The 25,195-nt window shown below is 48.8% G+C and overlaps 1 protein-coding gene across 3 annotated transcripts in view; it reads right to left on the bottom strand.

Moving 5' to 3' along the window:
* The window catches only part of PCGF3 (polycomb group ring finger 3), a 67,500-nt gene that overhangs the window by 22,138 nt on the left and 20,167 nt on the right, over positions 1–25,195 (bottom strand). For 2 of the 3 annotated variants that reach the window (XM_058546485.1, XM_058546484.1), the window contains 6 exons: positions 24,926–25,095; positions 19,169–19,286; positions 17,295–17,391; positions 14,014–14,069; positions 3,854–3,964; positions 2,742–2,830 (listed from right to left, as the gene is read on the bottom strand). In XM_058546485.1, coding sequence (XP_058402468.1) covers positions 2,742–2,830; positions 3,854–3,964; positions 14,014–14,069; positions 17,295–17,391; positions 19,169–19,277 — 462 coding nt within the window. In that variant the 5' untranslated portion in view covers positions 19,278–19,286; positions 24,926–25,095. Of the gene's footprint in view, positions 1–2,741; positions 2,831–3,853; positions 3,965–14,013; positions 14,070–17,294; positions 17,392–19,168; positions 19,287–24,925; positions 25,096–25,195 lie in introns of those variants that run through there. The other variant, XM_058546486.1, reaches the window with a different exon arrangement.

The following is a 25,195-nucleotide window of genomic DNA, read 5'->3' as shown; positions in this document are numbered from 1 at the left end:
CCAGAGAAGCAGACTCCATGGAGAGGAAGACAGGATAAAGGCAACAGTATGTGCAGAAGCCCACAAAAACCTTTACATCTTTTGTCAAATCTAAACAATTGTTAATATTGTGTCAAAACTCTAAGAAAAACATTAGGCGATAATTCTGAGAATAAAAGTAGTGTAAAATAAAATTAAAAACTACCAAGAATGATTGGGAGCAAACTTTAGATGACCTGAACAAATTGTGGAAGGTGGGTAGTGATTGGGGAGGGGAATCAGAAAAACACATAATAGAAGTTTTGTCTTGTTCTGAGAAGCTACAGATACTGATTAATTCTACAAATTGACACCAAATGCAGATTTAGACACGTTTGAAAATTTAAGGGCAACTACTAGAGGAACAGAGAGAGAGAAACATTCCCAAACCTCCAGAGGAGAAAAAGAAAAGGAAGAGCAAGCCACGATGGGAAGGTCTGAAGAGGGCGGAGGACGCGCACCACGGCACGCCGGCCAGGGCCCAGCCCCGGACACCAGCACCCGCAGCTGCGTCAAGGCCTCACGACGCAGCCAGAGAGCCGGCAAACATCACCTTCAATGCATCCAACAGAAAGGAGACAACGCACAGGGGCTGAGGCCGCAAGCGAAGGGGCCAGGGAAAAGGCTTTCAGAAAACTGAACACTCGATCCACTAAAACCAAAAATCGGCTCTTTTGGAAGCAACCAACCAAATAGACAAATCTTGGGCATATTTGGGATAAGAAAGAAACGGCAAAAATTAGTAACAACAAACACTGGGAATTCAAAACTGACAAAAGAGAGACTGAGCTAGAGGAGAACACGGCGCACAACTTCACTTGATGCTCAGCCTCGTGCCTGGAGGGGCCCGGCCAGCAGCACTGACCCCGAATCCATGTTGCGACGAATTCACGTCGCAACCAGATCCCAGTCCTCCAAGGTGGAGGACTGGTCTAAGCACATGCACTAACAAGAGGTATTGCAGGAGGACTCCATCACTCAGCTGAGTTAAAACCCCGGGGAAGGGGAAGAAGGGTGCCCTTCCCCTACTCCACCCGTAGCTCCAACGACCTGAAATGCATCCGGCCACAGCCTGCATTTCCACAAAGACATGGTTCTATTTCTGCAATGCTCATGGGAATTTTTGTAACAATACAGAAGTTTATAAACTGGAAAATTAAGATTCCGTTACTCTATTCTTGTACCCACATCATTTTAATTGTGTCTTTAATAAATGTACGTACACATGAATATGTATGTATATTTGTGTGTATATCTTGTTTACTAGACATGAACACGTCAGAATATATATAAAAATACATGTGTGTGCACTACACATTTATCACGTATATTCTGATATGGCGACACCCCTTGTTTCCAGGGCTATTCTTAAGCTTTTCCTCTCCCAGATGAGATTCAGAAGCAGCTGGTTAAATTCCATAACAAATGGTTAAAATCACAGCTACTGAGGTTAATTTGGGGAGAACTGACATCTTAACGTCAATCTTCCCATCCAGGAATATCCAACTATGGAGATGTTTCTCTTACACTCTTCCATAAGGTTTGTGTGTCTTCACTGAGGCCTCACACCTTTCTTGTTAGGCTATTTTAAAGTTTTTATTGTTATGTGAATAAAGTCTCCCCCTCTTACCTACTGATTATTATATATTGATCTTATCTTAACAAGCAACAATAAGCCCTATCAGTCTCCCAGTTGGTTGTCTTAGGTTTATGTCAGACAATGGTATGATCTGAGAGCAACAGCATTTTGTCTCACGCATGCATCTCATTTCTTCTGTCTCCCTCCTGCATGGCTAGGAACTTGAGAATCACACCAAGCACCAGTGATCATGGGTATCTGTTTCTGACAGATACCCATTTAATGAGACGACTGTTTTATCAATGAAGTATAATGACTGTCACAGCTTTCAAGTTAAGATACTACATTAGAAAGTTTATAGACACGGATGTGGGATTTTATAAATTCTTTTACAGCATCTCTCGAGCATTTAGTTTTTCTTTTTCAATCTGCTAATGTAGTAACCGATGCAGGAATAGATTCCTTGATGTGACATTTTCACTGTTAACACGCAACTGGACTCCACTTTCTTCTATGTAACAGGGGCCTGTGCACAGAAAGTGCCTGGGCCAAACCACGCAGTGACACCAGGGGGCGGCTAACACCCCCAGGGGAGCTCTCATTTTCTTATATTTAAAATGTTTTACAGTGAGCGTATATTACTTTGGTAATTAAAAAAAGAAAGAAAGAAAAATATAAAGTAAGGAGCTGGGAGGAGACACGAGCAAGCATGTTGACATTTCAACATCTCTACTCCCTCTCGGCCTCTTTCTTTTTTCTTTTTTGTGAGGAAGATCAGCCCTGAGCTAACATCTGTTGTCAATCTTCCTCTTTTTTCTGAGGAAGACTGGCCCTGGGCTAACATCCGTGCCCATTCTTCTCCACTTTATATGGGATGCTGCCACAGCATGGCTTGATAAGTGGTGTGTAGGTCCGTGCTCTGCATCTGAACGTACAAATCCCAGGCCGCCGAAGAGGAGTGTGTGAACTTAACCACTATGCCACCGGGCCGGCCCCAGCCTTTTTCTTTTTTAAACAAGAAAACATTCAGTGGGGAAGTTTCCAGTGCATCTGTTTTTTGTTACAGTTTTAGGAAACATACTGCAGCACGCAAGCACTGAAACAAACAATTCTTTCACGTTCACAGAAATGAAACATCATCTACCTGCTCGTCGCTTCTGTGATAGTCATTGTCCTCCTCCTGCTTCTCTTCTGCAGTTTCTTTGTTCGAACTGTCATCTGCTTTGGTTTCACCTTTTCGCAAAAACAGATAATGTATTATGAAATCTAAAATGTTAAACCATTATTTTTTTAACTTACAGTATACTCAAAACGCTATAAAAAATTCAGTGTAATACGACAGTTTGCACCATAGAGCGTGTATGAGTCAGAGGAGAGCTAGTTTACAGATCGTCTGTTAGAACGCATGCTCCTTAAAGTGAGGGAGCCCCAGGAGGCGGGGTTGGCCGCACATGGGCCTGCAGGTGCGTGCAGGGCACAGAGCAGCTCCCCGCCCCAGTACTACGCAAGGCTGACACCTCCCTGACCCGCTCAGTCTCACGTGACTCCTCTAACTGTTACTGTTCCAACACCACTCTCAAAATTAAGACTCCACTTCAGGTAAAACGGCTGGGACAAGACTCCTGGATCCCCAAACATGCTCCTAACCGCTGCCCTGGGGCCCCATGACGCAAGCAGAGCCTGCAGTGCTCTGCCCTTCCCGGTGACAGCCGGAGCCTCGTCTTATCCTCAAATCGTTAGAAATGCACAGGGCGCCTAAAATTTCTTAGGAATTGTGCGTTCCACTAGAAGAATACCATGGCATCGAAGATTTGAATAATTTGTTAGGATATGTACAGATTTTAAAATATCATTAATTTTACATCAAAGACAAAATGTTATTTTGCCATTCTACAATAAAACAAACAAAACTGAAGCAAAGAGTCTTAGGAAGCCCATCTTCCACATTTCCCATCGTCCCGCCACACCCCACCTCCAGGCACTTTCTGGGACCCCCTTGTGCATCCCCTCGCTCCACCCCCGCCCCGCCGCGTGATCTCTCTGTCTGTGACACTGTTTCTCAGTGCCATCCCACGTTCCCATCAGCAACAGCAGTGACAGAATCCTGGCGTCCTAACAACCGTCTCATACTCCCATGACAAAATTTTGTTACTCTATGACATAAACCGCCTGAGGGAGGGTGAGAAGGCCTTTAGGAAAAGGCCTAAAAAATAAAATCCCCTCAATTTCTCAACAAACACACAGAAGCCTACTCACCATTCCGATGGGAATCTAAGTGTTGTTTTGCAGAACAAGTCTCCCCCTTGATGTCTCCAGGCACTTCCATGCCTAATTTGTGGTAGAATTCCCTCTGTTTTCTCATTTCCGCTATTAAAAATTAATACATAATCTTTAATCTTAGGTAGGCAAAGAATTATATTAAAATTCTGTTCACAAATATCACATGAAGAGATCACAGACGTGGGTTACAAAGTTTTGAAGGCTGCTGTGAACGAGAAGGTAACCACTGGGATTGTAACTCCTGCAATCCTGGAGCGGCTGCCAGTTCCGGATGGCAGGAAGCCCCCTGGTATGGGAGCTGCGTGAGTCTCTGTACTCGCTGAGCCCACCAGGGCCCAGCACGCAGCATAGACCCCGAGCCCACGCAGGCTGTGCAGACAGGGGAGAGGTCGTCCAGCAGAGGGAAGGATGCCTCCCTGGACCTAAGCCCCTTAGCTGCCCGTGCGTCTGGACCTGAGCCGTCACGTGGCATCAGGCGAACCTTCAGGAAGACTCACCGTGGCGTCTCCCACTGACGCCAGGGCAGCACCCCGGGCACTCGGGCTTTCTGGCACCTCCCACCGTGCAGCGGCAGCTTCGTGACCAGAGGTGCTGCTGGTTCTTCTAACATCCCTTCACAGCCACACTGGACCCTCCCAGCCCAGAGATGCCAGCAGGGGACCACGAAAGAGCTCTCACTCACCTAAGGGAAGGACGACAACCCGAGGCAGCCCAAGTCCCCGAGTTCAACTCATCTTCACACCTGCAGGGTGGGCTATTCACAGCTGTGGACAGCCACCTAGGTGTGCCCAACGGCGGGTAAAGGGTACCCCCTGGTGTCTGGGGCTAGTTGTCACAGCTTGCCTGAATGCTGGGGACGAGATGGAGATGCCCACCACAGAGGAAAGGGTCCCCTCTGCACCGCTGTCTTGTCTCCTCCTCAGTACTAACGTCCGTTAAGACCCCTGCCCTGGGCAGTCAGCATGCCAGCCACCGAGAAGGTGCTGGGCCTAGGCAGAGAGAGGCCAGGAGATCGAGGCTGGAACCTTGCACATTCCAGGGAAGGGCCAATTCCGTGACCAGGCAGCTACCAACCGACTTTCCTTGAGTCCCACCCACATGACTCCACAGCTCACACCCAGATGAGGAAGCACTAGTCACTGCTCAGGGCCACGCAGCAGACAGTACAGGAAATTCAAACCTTAGTTGCTTAAATCAATGACCCATAAATCACTCTGTGAACGGCATCTCTGAGCAGCTGACCCAGGGACGCCCCCCAGGAGCACATCTATCCGTTCCTGGACCTACACAGACCCTCTGAAAGGCCCGATTCTGCAGGAACGAATGAACGCACACGGCAATGGCCCCAGAGGGAAAAGAGGGCTGCCTCTCAGAATTGAAGAGCTGTGCGAGGGCTGGCCCAGAGCCAGATGAAAGGCTGGAACCAAATATGGCAAAATCCAGACTAAAAGATTAGTACGGAAAATTTGTGATCAGCTTGAAAAGAAACATTTCCCTTAAAGAATCATACAAAAGCTGGCTCGGGAACCAAGGCCTGAAACACACTGCTTGACTGTGCGTGGCCATTCCTATCAGTTCTCCAGAAGGGTGGTGATCCTTAACCTGATAGCCTCACAGACTGACACCAGAGGGAACTCTCACCTAACAGGTGGAAACGGTGCAGCTTCAAATACCTTGTTTCAAGTCCAATTTCTTTAATTTTCATCTATCAGAATGAAAAAGGATTGAAAATAACAACACTCAATGTCAGGTAGAGAAATGTTAACTGGGGTACCTTTTCACGAAGGTAACTTGGCTATATATATAAAAAAAGTTTAAAAACTTAACCACTGACCCAAAAATTCTGCTAGTAATCTATCCTAAGGAAATAACATGTAAGTGCATAAGAAGATGTGAATCCAGATGTTCACTGAAGCCTTATTTACAACACTGAAATATCAGAAACAATTTAAATGCAAAACGTCCAACAACAGGGCCTGAGCCGATCAGAAGAGCTGACCTCCCTGCTGCACATGTGCCAGCCTCATTCTGCAACCCCAGACACTTTCATGAGATCAAGAGAGCCTCAGAATCCTTCTCAACACTACATTTGAGATACCACGACCATCCACTACTGACAGTTGACGTGCAAGATAAATCTAACTTATTTCCTACGTGGGATAAGAGTGTGAGTCATTTATTCAGTGGAACACTTTGCAGCCATTAAAAAAGATGATACATATCATATTTATTGACATGGAGCAAGCACCACAATATACTGCTATGCTAAAGATAGATTATGTAGCATTATAGATATAATGTGATCTCATTTTTTGTCAAAACTAAAAGTTATAATAGTGGTATGACTAGGATGCTATGAGAATTCGGTGGGGGAGAAAAGGCTTATAAAAAGTAACAGTGCACTGGGCACGGAATCCGTCCCTGTCATCCACTGTACTGACAAACTGAAAAGACAGAAACCACACGATCATCACAACAGATGCAGAAGCAGCCAAAATCTGGCCTCCGTTCCTGACACACTCGCAGCACCTCCTGCACCTGATGAAGGGCACACACAGGACCCTCAGCTAACCTCATGCTCAGTGGTGGAAGACCGGCTGCTTCCCCTAGGGTCAGGAACCAGACCAGGACGTCCACCCTCACCACTGACCTAAGGTCAGGAACCAGACAGGGACGTCCACCCTCGCCACTGAGACTGAACATCATACTGAGAGCTCTAGCCCAGGGTTCCAACGTTTTCTGTCAACAAACAGAGAGTAAATATTTGGGCCTTTGGAAACTAAAGGGCAAAACTGAGGTATTATATAGGAACTTACATAATAAGAGAGAAAATCAAGGTTTTTATTGATGAAATTGAAATAGATGTACATAAAACATGTCCATAAGCATGCATATCAGATGCATTTTGCCATTATTACTTTGAGCAGACTGTTATCTGTAAAATCAATTAAGAAAAATAGAAGTTTTAATTTTACCTTATTCCTTCTCGGATGCCCTTCCATTCTTTATGCAGATCCGAGTTTCTGATCTGTATCATTGTCCTTCGCTCTGAAGAACTACTTTTACCATTTCTTGAAGGCAGGTCAGTCACTGAGGAACTCCCTCAACCTTTGTTTGTCTGAGAAAGTCTTTATTGCTCCTCCGCTTCTGGAGACTTTCACAGGGCGCAGAATTCCGGGTCGGTGGGTTTTTCTCCCAACACTCGACACATTTCGCTGCCCTCTCTTCTCACCTGCATGGTTTCTGAGGAGAAGTCGGCTGTAATTCTGATCTTCGCTCCTCTGTGGGGCAGGTGTTGTTTCCTCTGGCTTCTTTCAGGATTTTTTGTCTTTGATTTTCTGTCGTTTGAAAGTGATATGCTGAGGATGTAGCTTTTTTGGTATTTATCCTGCTTGGTGTTCTCTGAGCTTTCTGGCTCTGTGGCTTGGTGTCTGACATTAATTTGGGGAAATTCTCAGTCATTATTGTTTCAGATGTTTCTTCTGTTCCTTTCTCTCTTCTCCTTCTGGTGTTCCCATTATGTGTGCGTGACGCCTTTTGTGGTTGTCCAAAGTCCTTGGGTACTCTGTTCTGGTTTTCTCAGTCTGTTCTCCTGGATTTTTAGTTTTGGAGGTTTCCGTTGAGATGTCCTCCAGCTCAGAGGTCCTTTCCTTGGCCGTGTCCAGTCTGACGAGCCCATCAGAGGCACTCGTCATTTCTGTGACAGTGCTTCTCATCTCTAGCCTTTCCTTCTGGTTCTTTGAGGACTTCCATCTCTCTGCTCACATTGCTCCTGTGTTCTAGCATGCCGTCTGCTTTTTCCATTAGAGCCCTTAGCATAGTAATCATAGTTAAGTTCCCGGTCTGATAATTCCACACCCCTGCCGTGTCTGGTTCTGATGCTCGCTGTCTCTTCAGACTGTGCTTCTTGCCTTTTGTGTGCCTCATGATGTTTTCTTGGTAGCCAGGTAAAAGGAACTGCTGTAAGTAGGCCTTTATTATCTGGGGAGGTGTGGGGGCTGGGATGCCTTCCAGTCCTAGGATTAGGCGACTCTGGTCCTCCATGGACTACAGAGCCTGGCCTCTGGATGGGGAACCTCACCACTGCTCCTTAGGTCCTGCCCCCCAAGGCGGGACAGGATGTAGAGCCAATGGGAGCTGGGTCTTCCTTCCCCAGGTCAGTCAGGCTCTGAGAACACCCAGCAGGTCAGGCACTAGTCAACTGGTTTCCCCTGAGGACAGACCTTGTTCAGAAGAACAGAGTGCTCTGGCCTACTTCAGAAGAGTGCCTCCCCCTTCCCCTGCTGGAAGCAGGAGGGGTTTTTCTCTGATATTTCCTGTGAGAACCTGGCTGGGCTCTTGCAGGTGGATCTCATAGTATTGTAGGAACCCCCGTGACTGGGTCCCCCTGCAGGTTATTTATTTTTTTTTTTTGGTGAGGAAGATTCACCCTGAAGTAACATCCGTTGCCAATCTTCCTCTTTTTTTTTTTGCTTGAGAAAGATTAGCCCGGAGCTAACATGTGCCCATCTTCCTCTACTTTGTATGTGGGATGCAGCCACAGCATGGCTGATGAGTGGAGTAGGTCCACGCCTGGGATCCAAACCCACGAACCCAGGCTGCCGAAGCAGAGCACACAGAACTTTACCACTCTGCCACGGGACTGGCCCTCTGGGTCCCCTTGCTGGTTTAAACTCAGTGGTCCACATGGAGCCCCCAGCAGCCCCTTGATTACAGGTCAGGTTTTCTCGCCCTGGCTCTGGCTCCCGGGGAGGTTCCCGCCTGAGTCTCTGCTCTGGGAAGCTAGGACACCCCGTATCCGCTGTCAGTCTCTCCAATCTTGGGGGCAGTGGCTTGCCAAGTCCGTCCCTCTTCACCCCAAGAAGAGTTGCTGAGTTTTCAGTCTGTTCAGCTTTTTACTTGTTGCTGGGGCACAGTGACAACTTCCAAGCTCCTTACAGGAGGAACCAGAAACCGGAAGTCACGAAATTTAAAATACAGTAAGAACAACTGAGCATAATTTTTTGTAATACAGGCTACCAATGAGAAGGATGGACTCCTTTTGGGAGGATAACATTTGTTTAAGTGGGGTTAAAAGTTAGTGTTCCTTATCATCAAAACTGCACGGATTTCATCTTTGAAGTGTCTTTTCACACAGCAATACTGACCTCAGTCCACGAGCTCAGGACTTCATCTGAGCACGTGGACCACTCAGAAGGTGAACCTGGAACTCTACTAGGTTCTTCTCTTGGTGTTTGTCTCATCACGCTGTTACACTGCAGGCTGGTCACTTCCCACTGAAGGTCAGAGGGAAGCTCCTCGACGGCACAGGTGAATGAACCTGACACATGGAAACTGCCTCTGCGCTGAGGTCCAAAAACCCTGCTGGGCTTGCAGCCAGAGCTCAGGCAGTACATCTGCTGCAAATCTGCGTGGGGATGGAGGTCTCGCTGTGCCTTTTACCTCCAACGGCATGGGACCTCTGTAAGCAGCCTGACAGTACTTGTGATTCACACAATTTTAGCTGTTGTTGAAATGACTTTATTGCATTATAAGTTTTGCATATAAGTATTGTTCTACCTCATGATATTAAGCTGAATTCATTAAGAAACATTGTCAGGTCTTTAGCAAAAGCTAATTGCCAAAGCCATTCAGTGTTTGACATAGTACCTAAAGGCACTTCTTTTCATTCAGGAAAATTTCAATCTGCCCTTAGCTCAAAAAAATGAAAAAAAAAAGCACAAAAAAACTTTACCACCACGAAGGTATCAAAATGCTGTGTGGCAGGAAGAGCCAGGGTACTCGGCATTCTTCTGACAAAGCTCATGCACCCAATGATGGTCACATCTACAGGGCAAATGAAGTCTACCGCTGGCACTACTGATTCAACAACACGCACTAGAGTCAAGTGTTTTCCGTCAAGTACCTGCTGGTGAACACACAACGAACTGTAAACACCTCACATTTTCACAAGCTTGGTTAACTTGTCCAACTAAGCATTTTCCTGATACACACAAATTTTTACCACCATTGGCTGTAACACATCCTAGCAGATTCCACTTCAGGTTGTACTGAATCAGTACTTTCTCAATTCCTTTGAAAATATTCTCGCCTACAGCTGTTCATGTAGACTGTTCACAGAGGCTCATTCTTCAGTCACTTCAAACTCACTGAACACACAACTGAGCAGCATCAGAGCCCTCGAGTGCCAGGAAACCACTCCAATCACCTGCCTTGTTGTTTAACTGACTCTGGACGTTGCTTCTAACAGACTCACCACCACACAACTGTTCTCACTGAGCCTCCTGGTCTCAACCAGGTGCATTTTCTTTGAACATATTTCTTTAGTTGCTGCAATCCACCAAGATTTAATTAACTTATCACTAGTGAATGACTGTCCTAGTTAGGTGAACAGATGAGCCAATCAGAAACTTACTTTGCTTGCAGCTTATATTCGTTTTTTATTTTTGTGAAGAAATTGTGCTGTGATGAAATATTCAATTTCAAATTTTCAATTCTTTCTAAATGTTGCTTTCCTTTGAGTTGGGCATATTGTGTGTTTAGTCTGGTAATGCCAACACATATTATATTCTTTTATTTTAGCATAGCTATGGTGTCACTGCATGATAAACATGATGCTTTGCCAGCTAATAGTGACCCTTCAATGAGAGCAATCCACACTTTACTGTGGCTTAAAAGGGCAACATTTGAAGTCTGTGTTTCTTTCTTCCTTATCTTGACAAGACAGGTATGTACTGGTAATTAAAAAAGCCCCGACACAGTGATATGCACGGCTCTGGAAGTTATAACTGCGAAGTTACTACTGTCACTGAGATCTGTGGTGTGCTGAGCAGCAGTGTGAAGCAACCAGAGTCCCCATGCAGTCTGTCGCAACGCTCGACTCTGCCACTGTAGTGTGAAAACAAAAGAGTGTGCGCCTCATTCCAATAAAACTATTTATGGATGATGGAATCTCAATTCATATAATTTTCACGTCACAAAATACTATTTTTCTTTTTATTTTTTTTCAACTACTTAAAAATGTACAAAACACTCTTGGCTCACGAGCCACACAGACAGGCAGTGGGCCAGATCTGGACTGTGGCTGTTGTCTGCCGACTCCTGCTCTAGCCAGTGCAAAGAGGCAAGAGAAAGAAATGAAAATGCGGATGCCTTGGCCCAGCGATTCTACTTCCAGAGTAAAGACAAGAGATGCATTCTCCCACATCCACAGAAGTATGTAGAAGGATACTCACTGCACCCCCTCCCCTTTTGTTAATACCAAGATGAGAAACGTCTTAAGTATCCAGCAGGAGAGGGCGAGCGAACGAGCAGAATGAATTCCACGCAGCCATCACTAGGGCTGGAGCACAGCGTGATGCACCGACGAGCATCTCCACGTCACACCGGTGAGAAAGGCAAGCGTGACAGTGCGAAGGAAAAAAAGAGAGGTGGTGGCATAATACTGCAAAATAGATACTTTGATAAATTTTATAGATAAAGATGTTGCCTCTGGGAAGACAAGTTTTCAAAAATTATGACAACAAAAAGAAACAACAAACAACTGGAAAACTAATTTTTCACCAAAAAGGTCTCATCTATAAGGGAAGAGAAAAACAGTCAGCCAGCAACCTGCTGGATCCAGAGAGACACTGATTTTTCTTTTCCAAATTACTTGAGAGGACGGAAGTGGGGTCAGGAAGGAGGGGTCGTGGTCATCCTCTAGGAAACACGCCTGCACCCCCAGGTTGCGGCTGGCTCACCACACATATCACGGTGGAATGTGCTCTCGGTTATTTGAAGGACCAGGTAGAGGCCCCCGTTCTGAGAAATAAGCTTTACAACGTTATCACAACAAGGAAAACCAAAGAAACTGCATCAAGAACCAAAGAAACTGCATCAAGAAACTGCATTTCATAAGGATTTCAAACTTACAATGACCTTGTAAAGAGCAACAAACGACTGAAAGTCTGAGAAACAGAAACGAAGTGTTTGCCTCGACAGAAAAAATGCCAGCCTACGGGCAGAGCTCGGCTGCCTTGGGGTGAGAGTGTGAACCTGGAGATCTCCCCATTTCTTCCACGTTAGGTTGGAGCCAACGGCCACCACGCTGGCCTGTCGTCAAGGTGAACTGACAACATGTGCTCTCCTGCTGCACAGGACACCCGACTTGTCCAGGAGGATCTTCACACGGGCACCACCTTCTTCATAAACCAGAGCTCCACTAAAAATGTGTCAGGGAGCACCTGCATGCTGACTGTTGGCCTTGAGACACCTCTGCACCCGAGGGAAACCTGGGCTCTGCGGGGAAGTGGCCAGTGCTGCATGGGGGCCGGGTCGACAAGACGAGCCCAGACCCCGCCCGAACTGGAAAGCAAGGCCACCTCAGACTCCCTGGGTTATGTCAGAAAGACCTGGGAGCCCACGTGACAAGTGCCCGCTGGCCACAGATGGGAGAGGACTTGAGTTGCTGAAAGGACAGTAATTGCAATAAACTGCGATCATGTAAATATTTAAACCCGCCTAACTGACTAAGGCTGGAGCAGCTAATAAACCAGTTCATTATTTTTTAAACAAAGAAAGAAAAGACTTATGTACTTGTTCTGCTTTTCTATACAAACTGGACCTCAGGGAAACCAAGCAGCGACGTGTGTCTTTGTGGAAGAATTCCACCTTAAATAAATGGAGCAGGACCAAGAGAGTGGTAACAGCAGGCTTGCTGCCTGTGACGGACTTATGCATCTAAGCTCTGGGGGTCAATGGCTGCTGGGACAACACACAAGAGACCGGTCAATGGCACCGGTCCAAGTGGAAGAACCACCTAGAAGCGGGCTTGCTGAAGACACGAGTTAGAATCCGATCAGGCCTCTGGACCCACAGTTCACAGGAACAGGGAGTCCTCCGCAAGTCCAGACTTTCAGACAGGAGGGGCTGAGAAGGTGCAGAGCAGTCAGCCCAAGGGCAGACCTTACCTGGATACCGACTAAAATCAACTAAAACAAACAAAACCCCCAAGACGTGGCGTTCACTGGATGGCTAGAAATGTCGGCACTGACTGGATATTTGACACTAGGTACTACGCCTATTTTTCTTAGATTTATAAAGGTGTTGTGGTCCTGTGTTTTAAGAAGAATCCTAATCTTTTGGGGATACAAATGGAAACATTTTCAGATGAAATAACAGGCAGGGGTTGGGGAGCCACAGCTGAAACAGGATGCATCATGAGTTGACAACTGCTGACACTGGGGAATAAATACATGGGACTCTTTACCCGATTCTGCCTACTTTTGTATGTTTAAAATATTCTATAATAATTTTTTAAGGTATTTTATTTTGATGCATTCTTTGTCTTTTCCCAGAACTAAAAAACTTTTAAGATATAAAAAGATGATTGTTTCTATCTACGTTTACTCAGGAAATTTAAATTCTTCTCGTATGAATGAATTCTGTGAACAGTGAAAGAAGACTTTACCAACATTATTCCCTCAGATATGTATTCAAGGCCAGATATATCTAATGATCTAATGTAGTAGGCTGTATTTTAAATTATAACCCTCTTCTGAAATATAATGACGAGGAAACACAGCCCAAACGAATTCTTAACATATCTTATCTTTGAAAGAAAGTGTACCTAAGTGGCAGGCACTGCCACGCCAGTCCACCCTCTGACACTGAATGGAACCCTGAGGCCGACGTCCCTCTGTCCCTCTCTCCTTATCACCACCCCCACAATCAAGGGCCACGATGGTCTCAGTGTTCAGAATTGTGGAAGTTTTAAAAAGAGTGGCCGTTCTCACCTTTAGGATATTTGTATTACACGATATTCCTTTTTAATTCTCAACGAGATTTGACTGTGAATATAGCTAAACTTCACAGACACACCAGCTCCTGACCTCCCTGCTGTGTGGGCACGAGTAGGGAGGCTGCCTGCCCCTGCTCTGCCCCCACCGCCCACACAAGGACTGGCACGCACAACACAGACACCAGCGGCTCTGGAATGAAGGAGCAGACGAGTGCAAGAAAAAGGAGGGACCACAATGAAATGGTGGTGCTGCCAAAGAAAGGGGCCTCTCATCAGAGAGCTAGGGCCCCCAGGAGATGGCGCTCCGAGGCCGGGCTTCAGACTTAGGGATCCAAGTGGACAATCTGACACTCACCTTCTTGGAGGCCTGGAACCAGCTTGTAAACAATATCCTGCATGGTTCTGTCATGACTGGCGAAAAGAACAGAACAGGTGGGGTTAGCTGGAAGTATCAATTCTATAATTCTCACACATTTCCATTTAACAATATCAAACTCCACAATCACAAATTTGGAGTTCTGGTTGAATTCTGCTTCTAGTTTGCACTTAAAAAAATGTGCTGGCAAAAGTTACATATGACCTGAATTAATGCATCACTTAATTTAGGTTCTAGCTGCTTATGAACATTTCAAATAATGATGACATAGACAAGACCCTCTTGGTGACCAGCGCCCTTTGCCTGCTGGATTTTCAAGTTCTAATGGACATTAGGCTTTGAAAGTCTCCAGTGATGAGCCAGTCCGAGGTATGCCAGACCTCAGACATTCCTGACCACGATCCACACTAAAAAATACACTTCAGTCACGACACTCACGTTTACGTGGACGTGTGGATAACACACAGGCACACGGAAGCATTATAAGACAGCTGACCTTCAGTGCACACAATGCCCTCAACGGTCCTACTGTACCTCTGCCTGCTTTTTGTAAAGCTTGCCTGATTCCCACAGAGGGCGCTGGGCTGAACCACTTTCAGAGTTCGACATCTGAGTCCCATGAGCGACCATGCCAGGCCCCGCCCGCCTTGCCAAGCACCCATGGGGCGCAAGGTGGAGGGGTACAGGGAGCTCTCCTCGGGGAGGGTGTGAGTGGGCAGGACAGAACAGCATGGGCACTTCTCCTGGTGTCCAGCCACACCCAGGCTCTTGGGGGGCAGCCCCTTGAAGAAGAGGCCATTTCTTTGCAGCTTTCACATTTATACTCCACGCTACAGGTCACACACCCTCTCACCTCTTCCCTTGTTCTGTGGTCTCCACCAGGCCCACAAGGCAAAAGCCCTCAGCTCTAAGTGCAGAGCTGCCTCACCTATCCTCCAGACCCTGCGAGCTTGGTCTGGCATCTGTATATGGCCAGCCCTGCTCGGCATCACCCCACCTCCTAAGTCCTGAACCACTGCCCGGGCCTCCAAGCGATGTCGCCAGGCCCCACGGCTCCGCCCTGCCTAACGGCCCTCTCACTCTGCCAGCCTGAAGCTGGAGGCCCTTCTACCGGGGCAACCTCGTGGTCTGGGGGTAGCAGAATCAGCGGGAGGCTGTGGCAGGTATGGCTGGTGAAGCTGCGTCAGGAACAAGGCTCTGAGTCAACCTCAGAGTTGGCGTCAGGACGGGCGAAATGACCACCCCAGCCAGTGCAGTTCCAGGCAGAACCCAGAAAGCAAGGAGTGAGGGACAGGATTACCAGGACAGAGCCGTCCGGAGGCCTAGGGCCCAGGGCAGGCCTCAGGGCTGAGCATGTCCACCCAGCTCTGGCACCTCTGCCTCCCTGGCCCTCGTCACCGCATGGTCACTGCACAAGGAGGAGGCAGGGCCAGGCCCGCGACCCAAAGAAGTCTTTCTTTGGCCGTGCACCCAGCCAACTCCATTGTGCAGCCTTCTTTCTTTCTCCGTGTTAGCACACTAAGCCAGGCCTGTGATGACAGCGTCTCAGACAATAAAAGGGCTTCAGCTCTGCAGACAGCCCTGCCTGTCAAGAGCCAGGGCAGGGAGAGCAGGAGCAGTCCCACAGCGCCCCCGCCAGCATGACGCCCTTCCACCACCTGCCCTTGGCAGTTCACATCAGGAAAGCTCCCTAGCTCTGGCCAACAACTAGTACCCAGAACATGTAAAGCACTTCTTCAGAGCAGAATAAACAAAAAACTCAGTAGAAAAATGACACAAAACGTGAACAGCCACCCCCAGAAACCCAAATGGCTAGGTAACATTGGGAAGAGGCCTGGGCTTGGATAATCAGGGTAAAGGAACAAGATCCCTCCAGAGCCACCACGCGGCAAAGGTAAGCATCTGGCAATGCAAGGACGGGCGCGAATGCAGCGCATGGGCACCCACAGGCCATGCAGGCCAGGAGAGCTTGGGAAGGCATGCATCCCCACACCCCAACACTCTGCTCCCGGGAACAGCCAAGGAGAGACACCCGTGCAGGAGAACCCACAGTGGACAGCCCCCGACGTCCACCCACAACAGAACACAGCAGACAGTGGGCCTCCTCCTGGGGAATGCTGTGGGCTGCAGCTCCACACGCACAGCGACTCTGGAGAACTGGCCGAGTCATCGGCAGGGTGCACGAGAACTCAGCTGGTAGAACACGCTGGTAGAAAGCTGGAGAATAGGGGAGGCCAAGCTGTGTTGTCTGGTGCTGGCTGGGGCGCAAATGCAGAGAAGACTGGCCTGCAGGGAGGGGGCTTCTGGGCCTGGCGGTTGCCACTTCCTGACTGGAGTGTCGTTCCCTTCAAAGAGGTTTAAGCTGTTCATGCGTTTTTGTCTTTGTTTTGTTTTTTTTTCTTTTTTGGCGAGGAAGATTGGCCCTGAGCTAACATCTGTGCCAATCTTCCTCTATTTTGTATATGGGACGTCGCCACAGCATGGCTTGATGAGTGGTGTGCAGGTCCGCCCCCAGGATCCGAATCCGTGAACCCCACGCAGCTGAAGCGGAGTGCACAAACTTAACCACTATGCCACTGGGCTGGCCCTGTTCACGCGTTTTTAAACTCTTCTGCGTGCACGATGTATTTCACAACTTTAGGCGTGAACACACAAATATGCCTCTCTTCCTTCAAAACTTGTCTCCAGACTTACCTGTGCTGTTCTCATGTGGTGTGGGGAGCACTTCACTTCCATTAAAACGGCTCCCAAATCTGGAAGCCACGTAAACTCTGCCTAAGAGCTACAAGCCAGCACCTCCTGCCCTCCTTGGCCTGACCCCCAGGTCAGGGTTGTGTCATCTCCTGACCCTTCCTCAGAATCAGTGTGGACTCAGAGGGGGCCCAGTCTCCCCGAGACCCAAGAAGGCAGCACAGGGCAGGAGAGCCACTGGCCCCAGGAAGCGAGATGCAGGCCACATGCAAGGACCTGGTCCAGGGGCCCAAGGAGCCAGCCAGTTCGTTCCCAGGCAGAAAGGCAGGTCTAAGGGCTGCTGCCCAGTTCAGAGTAAACTTTAGCCACGCTAGTGTAAAACTGGTGAAATCCAGCTGGGTCCTCAGGTTTCTCAAGCGACTCAATGTGAGCGAACGCTGCCGGAACCTGCAGGAGCAGCCCAGTACTCCTGCCTGAGATGTGGTCACAGGAGCCCTCGGCCCCAAGCAGGTCACTGACAGAGGACGAGGGCCACAGAGGCGGCGCTGGGGATGGGCGCGGGCACTTACCCGATGTACTGCAGTGGGTGGCTCTGGTGGATGACGATCCGGCACGTGGGGCAGGTGTTGTTCTCCTCCAGGTACTTGACCAGGCAGCTCCGACAGACTGTCGGCAAAAGCACATTGCTGTCAGAAAGTGGACCCAAAACCAAGGGCCGACATGCCTCGGGCTCAGACACACACCAAGGCCCAGCGGACACCCGCCCCGCAGGCGCTCAACAAAACACCACCTCCTTTCAGCCTCCCAACCATGGACAGTGGCTCGACCAGCTGCCTTACTCGACAGGGCTGAGGCTCAGGAACAACAGGGAGAGAAACTCGAGTGGGGAGCAGCTGTCTGGATGTCAAGAGCCGAGAAACCATCAGGACACACTTGCAGTGTCTCGTCCGAGTGTTCTCACCACAAGGGCCAAGAGTTAAAATTTTTCATAAGTCAGCCTAAAGGATCATAAGACTTTTTTTTTTTTTTTTTGTGACGAAGATCAGCCCTGAGCTAACATCCATGCCAATGCTCCTCTTTTTGCTGAGGAAGACTGGCCCTGGGCTAACATCCGTGCCCATCTTTCTCCACTTTATATGGGATGCTGCCACAGCACGGCCTGACATGACAAGCAGTGCGTAGGTCGGCGCCTGGGATCCGAACCTGCGAACCCCGGGCCACTAAAGTGGAGTACGCGCACTTAACCACTACACCACTGGGCTGGCACCCAGGAGACTTCTTTTGTACAACAAAATTAAATAAAACTCAATGAAAATAACATAAAATTATGCCTGCCGATATCTAAAAATACAATTAACTTTAAAATAAAAATTCTATAAAAATTGGCAAATATTTTATTTTCTAAAGTGAAAAAATGCAGATCAAAAGTGATCTGTCTTAGAGGTAATTATTTTATTTTAAAGATCCTGTCTAAAGAAAGTACGCCACGGGCCGGCCACGTGGCTTAGCGGTTAAGTGCGCGTGCTCCGCTACTGGGGGCCCGGGTTCGGATCCCGGGCGTGCACTGACGCACCGCTTGTCCGGCCATGCTGAGGCCGCGTCCCACATACAGCAACTAGCAGGATGTGCAACTATGACATACAACTATCTACTGGGGCTTTGGGGAAAAAAGGAGGAGGATTGGTAATAGATGTTAGCTCAGAGCCGGTCTTCCTCAGTAAAAAGAGGAGGATTAGCATGGATGTTAGCTCAGGGCTGATCTTCCTCACAAAAAATAAAAATAAAAAAAAAAATAAAAAAAAATAAAGAAAGTACTCCTCAGAAATCGACAGGTGTACTTCTCAATGGCATTCTCAACCATCCTCACACGACAGACAACTAAGTTTCAAGGTAAACAACGATTATCTCCTTTTCGGTCGAGTGGTGCTTAAAAAAAGAAAAAAAATCCAACTCTAGCACAAGCTACAAGTCTTCTAAAAATCAAAATACGGGCTTACTAGCCGTGAGGCGCAGACCACCAGATTCCTGTTTAAAAAGTTTACACAGTTCATTCAGAAATTTTAAAAATAAGCATTTCTGCAGAATAGAAATGAATATTCTATCATACCACAGTTACTGATTTAGCCGTTATAAAGAAATAACTAAAGTTTTCCTGTATTTAGCTTTCTTAAATGATATCACTACTGAAATTACCCACAGTATTTTTAATTTGAAATAATTTTTCTGATTTATCTTCAGGATCATCTATATTCCTGCTCCTGTGTCCTGCTCTGTGCTTCAGCTAAAAGTTTCTGGTAAAAGAGCACATGGTCAAAGAGCACATGGCTAGAAACCGCCAAAGGCCACGGTCTAGAATACCCTGCACACACACGTATGCAGATACTCGGTCATCACACACACACACGGCTGTCAAAGGCCACAGTCTAGAACACCCTGCACATACACGTATGCAGACACTCGGTCACTGTGGTTGCGTCGATGAGATATCCGCTGCACAGGCGGCACGTGATGTGGGCATTTATGTCCCAGAGTTTAATCTTTCTGGTCAACATCTTTGGCTTCTGCAAGAGAAAAATGCATGTTAATCAACACATGAAATACTCCAATGCGTTCCATCAAAGGTCCAGATTCAATGTAAATCAATTACAGCACGTCCCTCCCAAAGGAGAGCTCATTGTGACAGGAGTGGAGGCCCGGGTCAGGTCCAAGCTGCAGAGGCTCTGTGAGCCCAATGCACTGCTGCTGCCCCTTAACCACCCGCGGCACTACCCCCCTTCTGAGCTCCCGACCCTCTCCTCCTGCTCAGGACTGAGCAGAGGCCAGCTGGTGAGGGAGGTTTTGTGAAGCTGGAGGAGGAGAGGCCAGGGGAGCAGGTGGGCTGGAGCCCAGACCTGGTGACAGGGCTGCGGGATGCGCTGGGTCTGGGGCAGGAAGCTAAGGGGTCTGCTACAGTTTCTGGCTCCTCCGTAAAGCCGTGGAGACGAACAACCACAGGTGAGCAGGTGAGGTCACCACACAGGTCACCACTTTAGGTCGGGCTCCCTGAAGGCCCGAGTGACGCTAGTGAGAGCAGTACCAGGCGAACCCGAACCAGGAGCAGACTCCCCCACGAGGTCTCAATGTGGAGAAACAGAACGGCCGATAAGCATACATAAAGATGCTCAGCCCACGGATACGCCAAGACTCATAGACTACAGCAGGTGTCGTTCCGACGTCAGAAAGGATCAGGAAGTCAACGTCTGGTACTGACAAGGCCTGAGGAAGCGGGTAGTCAGAGAGAGGAAGCGGGTAGTCAGAGAGACCACCAGCCATTAGGTGCCAAATCGAACACAAGCAGTTCTATTTCTACAAGGTTATCTTAATAATGGGACAAGTTCAAAAGATGTTCATTCAAATTGTTTAAAATGGCAAAACACAGAAAACCACCACTGAGGACTGGCTAGGAAAGCTATTTTATTAACCAGCAGGGGCTCCAGACCCCCCATCCACCCTGTCCAAGGGACATCCATCCAGCCTAGGACCCTGCTCCCACCTGGGCCTCAGCACCCTCTCGGCCCAGCAAAGTCCAGGTCCAGAACTGGGGGCACACAGAGCTCCTTGCCCCCGATGGGGAGGACTGGGTGCACCTGAGGCCCTCCATGACCCCTCACTTATCCCACAGGACATCAGTGCAGCACACAACACGGCATTGTAGAAATGAAAACATCTGTGCACCAGAGTGCCAACACGCTGTCGCCGTTTCGGTGGGGAGGCTGCCCCCTCCTGCTGTCCCCTTCCAGAGCTGTGGTAGCTCTCACTGTCCCTTATACTAGAGCCCAGGCTCCATGAGGGCAGGGTTTTGTCATCGCATGTCCTGAGCTTAATACAATGCTATGGCAGGACGAGAGACAGCCCCTGAAGATGTCCACATCCGACCTGAAAACCTGTGTGTCACGTCACATGGCAAAAAGTCCTTGAGGTGGGAGATGGTCCTGGATTACCCAGGTGGACCCTCCATCATCACCAGCTCATTATAAGGGGGAGGCAGGAGGGTCAGAGGCAGAGAGAGATGGGAGATGTTGCGCTACTGGCTTGAAGGTGGGGCCATGAGCCAAGGATGGGGGCACCCCGGGAAGATGGAAAAGACCGTGTCTGGTGGTTTTGCTGTGAGCATTTTTGCTGCATAACTAATTGGCCGTTAAGTCAATTTTGCCGTAAAAGAGAAAATCACAAAAATTAAAGGGGGACATTAACTAAAAAGGACAGAATGAAACATGAAAAATGAGTCACAAAAAAAGACTTAGTAGCAAAATACAAAATATTGGAATACATTTAAAATGTGGATATGCAGACTCATGGCAATACTGTACAAAGGACTGATGTCATTTGTGTGTGTGGATTGTACCTAACTAAGCACTTGTCTTCGTTCTATGGGAAATGTGGGTTCAATTCTGTGCCCTCAAAGAGAAGGCCCTTGGCCCTCTTTCTCCTCCAAGGTAGTGTGTTTCAAATAAGAAACCAACTCCTGGGGCATATCCTCATCATCTGGCAGCTCAAAAAAGCCATCCCTAACATCGCTGAATGGAACAAACCTAACTATTCCAGACCACCAGCACTGCCATATCCACTTGTCACCGTGCAGACCGCTGTGAGGGCAAAGAGGCACATCGTATGAAGATGGGAGTAACCGTGAGGACTTTGTCAATGGAGAAAGGAGATGACAACGACAAAACCGTCAACCAGTTATTTCACTTTTGCAGCAAAATTGCATGCAGCCAATTAGTTATGTGGTGAAAATGCGGCAAAGATGCTTCCGGCAAAACGACCCAGAACAGGAAAAGACAAGGAATGGGTTCTCCCTGGAGCCTCGAGAAGGAGCCAGCCCTGTCAGCATCGCAACTTCACCTCGGGAGGCCTGTTGTGGACTCTGACCTTCAGAACGTCAGATAACACATTTGTGTTGCTTTAGCCACGCAGTGTGTGGTCCTGTTACAGCAGCAACAGGAAACTGGCACAAATGCCCACACGAGGCAGGCCTCCAGCGAACTCCCACTGAAGGAATGCTCTCAGAGTACGCCTTCGAGCGGAATTCTGCACAGAGACCAGAAACAGATCCTCCAGGACATGGGAGTCAAAGGCCTAAAGGGGCCGACGGTGTCACCGAAGGCGGCTGGCCGCATGGCAAGTGTGGGCAGAGAGGGCCAGCCAGATAGCACCAGCCTCACCCAGCGGCCACAATGAATACGGCTCATAGGCTGCAGGGCAAGGACACTCACTATTCCTCACTATTTAAAAAAGGAAAGCAAAGCAAACCACTCAGAGCACATCAGACACATTTCCATCTGGATGAGGTATGAGGGTGAGAACGCCAGCTGTGCCCCCCGTTGCGCATCACGGCATAGGGGGCCAGCCAGGGCTTCACAGCAGACGAGGACATGCAGGACGCAGGGGGCAGGGGCAATCTGGAGACTAAATCATCACTTATACTGAAACCCATCAAATCAATGAACTATCAGAGTGAATTAATGTATTCAAGACCGCCAGACTAAATTCACGTATAAAAACGAAGTGTGCCTCCAAACCAGCAAAAACCCTCTAAATTTCTCGTAGAAAATAAGATATGAAGCAGACACTGCTGGCTGCTCACCCAAATCTCTCCTCCTCCCCCTAACAGCAGGCATGAGCTGACACACGGTCCCTGCTAGAGATGACCTCTCCCACCTCCTGCGCAGCCAGGTGTGTCTACGGGACGGGGGTCACTGCTGTCACTAGTATTTTAGAAAAGGCGAAATGGAACTCATCTAATGGCTGGAACATTCTAACGGCTCCTTAGGCCAACGGGTCCAGTTATCCTAACACCACAGGAAACAACCTCAGGTTGGCAAAGCCGCACCAGCTCTGAGCCCACATGGGTTTGCGCATCTTCACCAAGTGCTTGCACTGAGCCCCGGCCGGGAACTTTGACCTTCTGGGAACCATCTCGGTGAAGAAGTGCCCAGGCTTCCTTGTGGAGCAGGAAATAAAAGGAGATAACAACCTAAGAGAAGCAAAACCCTAGAATCATTCCCCAGCAGAGCAAAGCAGAAAACAGGACAGTGCCAACTTGGAAATATTCTCCTGTGACCGCCGCCGAAGCCCAGGGTGTGATGTCCACCTGCTGGCCCTGACCGAGGGCTGCACAATGTCCTTAGTCTTCTATCGAGCAGTTGTTTACACATGGGCCACTAAGAATTTGAGGATGTGCTCAGCAATGTGCAAATATTCTTATCACACAGTAATATACTCAGCAATAAAATATCTTCCAACCATGAAATTACTGAACCACCAAACTAAAACTAAAGCCAAGACAAACTCCACAAGCATACTGACACGCACAAACAGGGCCTCTTGCCCCTCTGCAGGGATAGGGGTCTGCCTCTCCTCTGCGGGGATTGGAGTCTGCATCTCCTTTGCTATGAGTGGGGTCTGCATTTATTTGCAGGGATCAGGGTCTGTGTCTCCTTTGCTGTGAGCAGGGCCTATGTTTATTTGCAGGGATCAGGGTCTGCATCTCCTTCATCATGAGCAGGGTCTGCATTTCATCTGCAGGGATCAGGGTCTGCATCTCCTTTGCAGAAATCAGGGTCTGTGTCTCCTTTGCTGTGAGCAGGGCCTATGTTTATTTGCAGGGATCAGCACTTGTGTCTCCTTCACCGTGAGTAGGGTCTGCATTTCATCTGCAGGGATCAGGGTCTGCATCTCCTTTGCAGAAATCAGGGTCTGCGTCTCCTTTGCTATGAGTAGGGTCTGCATTTATTTGCAGGGATCAGGGTCTGCGTCGTCTTCGTTGTGAGCAGGGTCTGCATCTCCTTTGCTGGGATCAGTGTCAGTGTGAAGTCATGTTTAGTGGATAGGCAGGTCGATAGATATAGATGTGTATTTGCACGTGACTGTGGACTCACACACTCATTTCCCAGCTCTCTCTGCTGGGAGGGCCTGGGAGTGACCACTCCTTGGCAGCCCCGGGTCCTGGTGTGTACACACCACTGTCCACTATGATCAACCAGGGGTGCCTGGACATGCGGCTGACCCAGGGCTGGGCAAGAAACATAATAGAACCTGGAGTGCCCACTGTGCTCAGAGCAGAGGGGACCCGGCGCCAGCTCAAGGGGGCTCCACTGGCCACATCAGGGACAAGTGGAGCATCAGATAACCAGTGACTGTCATCAGGCTAATAGACGGAATCAGATTCTAATCAACGGAATAACACAGAAGCCCATGAGTCCACTGAGACAGACAAACAAACAAGTAAGAAACACTCTTCTTTACAGGAGAATGTGAACTGGCAGACGTGGAGGGAATGCTGCGAGTAGAAAACCAGCACCCACGACATACCTGCAGGGACAGCTACTCAGAATCGTCAGTGGATGCTAAACGGGGACTCTGCTGAGGGAAAGAACATCCATCAAGTCCCACCAGACACTTCTCAGCCACAGGGGAGAGCGGGGACTTCAGGGTGGAGAAACCTCAGAGAAATCACTTACTGAGCGACCAGGTGACACCCAGGCGGGGACCAGAAAGACGACAGGCGCACCTCCTGGCATCACACCACGAAGGACTCCTGCCGAAAGGGCACACCCGAGTCTCACTGCACCAGACAAGACCCGTGAGGGAGGGCACTTTTCAACACCGTCTGGGTCATAAAAGATAAGGAAAGACAGAAGGACAGGCTGCCCGAGTGCAGTGCCTGGCTGAGGGCTGGCTCAGACCAGCCTGGAAAAGGGGGCCACTGCTCACTGACCACCCATATTTGGAGACGAGACTGGCCTGTCCCCCTGGCCCAGACTGCTGGCTCTGCCCACGCTAGGACCTCCACGCTGAGCCCCCATGGCTGGCCACCCTCCTGGCCTCAGGCACATGAGGAGCTGCACTCAGGAAAGGCAAGTGCTCACTGTCACCATCACTGTGACAGAGTCTCAACCCTGGGCCTCCCATGCTCAGTAGCCCCTGCACAGCACTGGGCACTGCACACCGGACAGGATTCCAGTCCTGTGCCCTCCGCAAATAGCAACCGCCAGCAAGGCGCAAGGTGCCCTCCTCCCTGGTCTGTCTCACAGATGCCTTACAGGAAGGAGACAGAAGACCAGGAATACCTGGAACCTTCACTAGTGAAAGGGAACACAGCCATCTGAACACCTCGACCCCCACCCAGCGTTGCAGGCCCGAGACACCCAGGACTCACCTCCTCTAGACGTCTGCTGTTCCCTCCTTCTGCCTGTGCATTGGGCGCTTCAGGCTGCTGCGTGGAGGCTCTTCTCCAGCTCGGCTGCTTCACTCTGCACACTGGCTCTGCACTGCTGCGCCTCCCTTCTGCCCCTGCTCTCTGTCCATTTTCTAGCACAGAAACGGCACCTGTTATTCCATTTAATGTCATTTATGTGATACACACGGCCCTGTAATTAGGTCTTACTAGAATTTTTAGGTGAGTCCCATGTAGTGAACAGTGGAAAGA

This window comes from Diceros bicornis, chromosome 8, assembly GCF_020826845.1.
Source record: "Diceros bicornis minor isolate mBicDic1 chromosome 8, mDicBic1.mat.cur, whole genome shotgun sequence".
NCBI lineage: Eukaryota > Metazoa > Chordata > Mammalia > Perissodactyla > Rhinocerotidae > Diceros > Diceros bicornis.
This window is presented reverse-complemented; position numbering and strand designations above follow the sequence as displayed.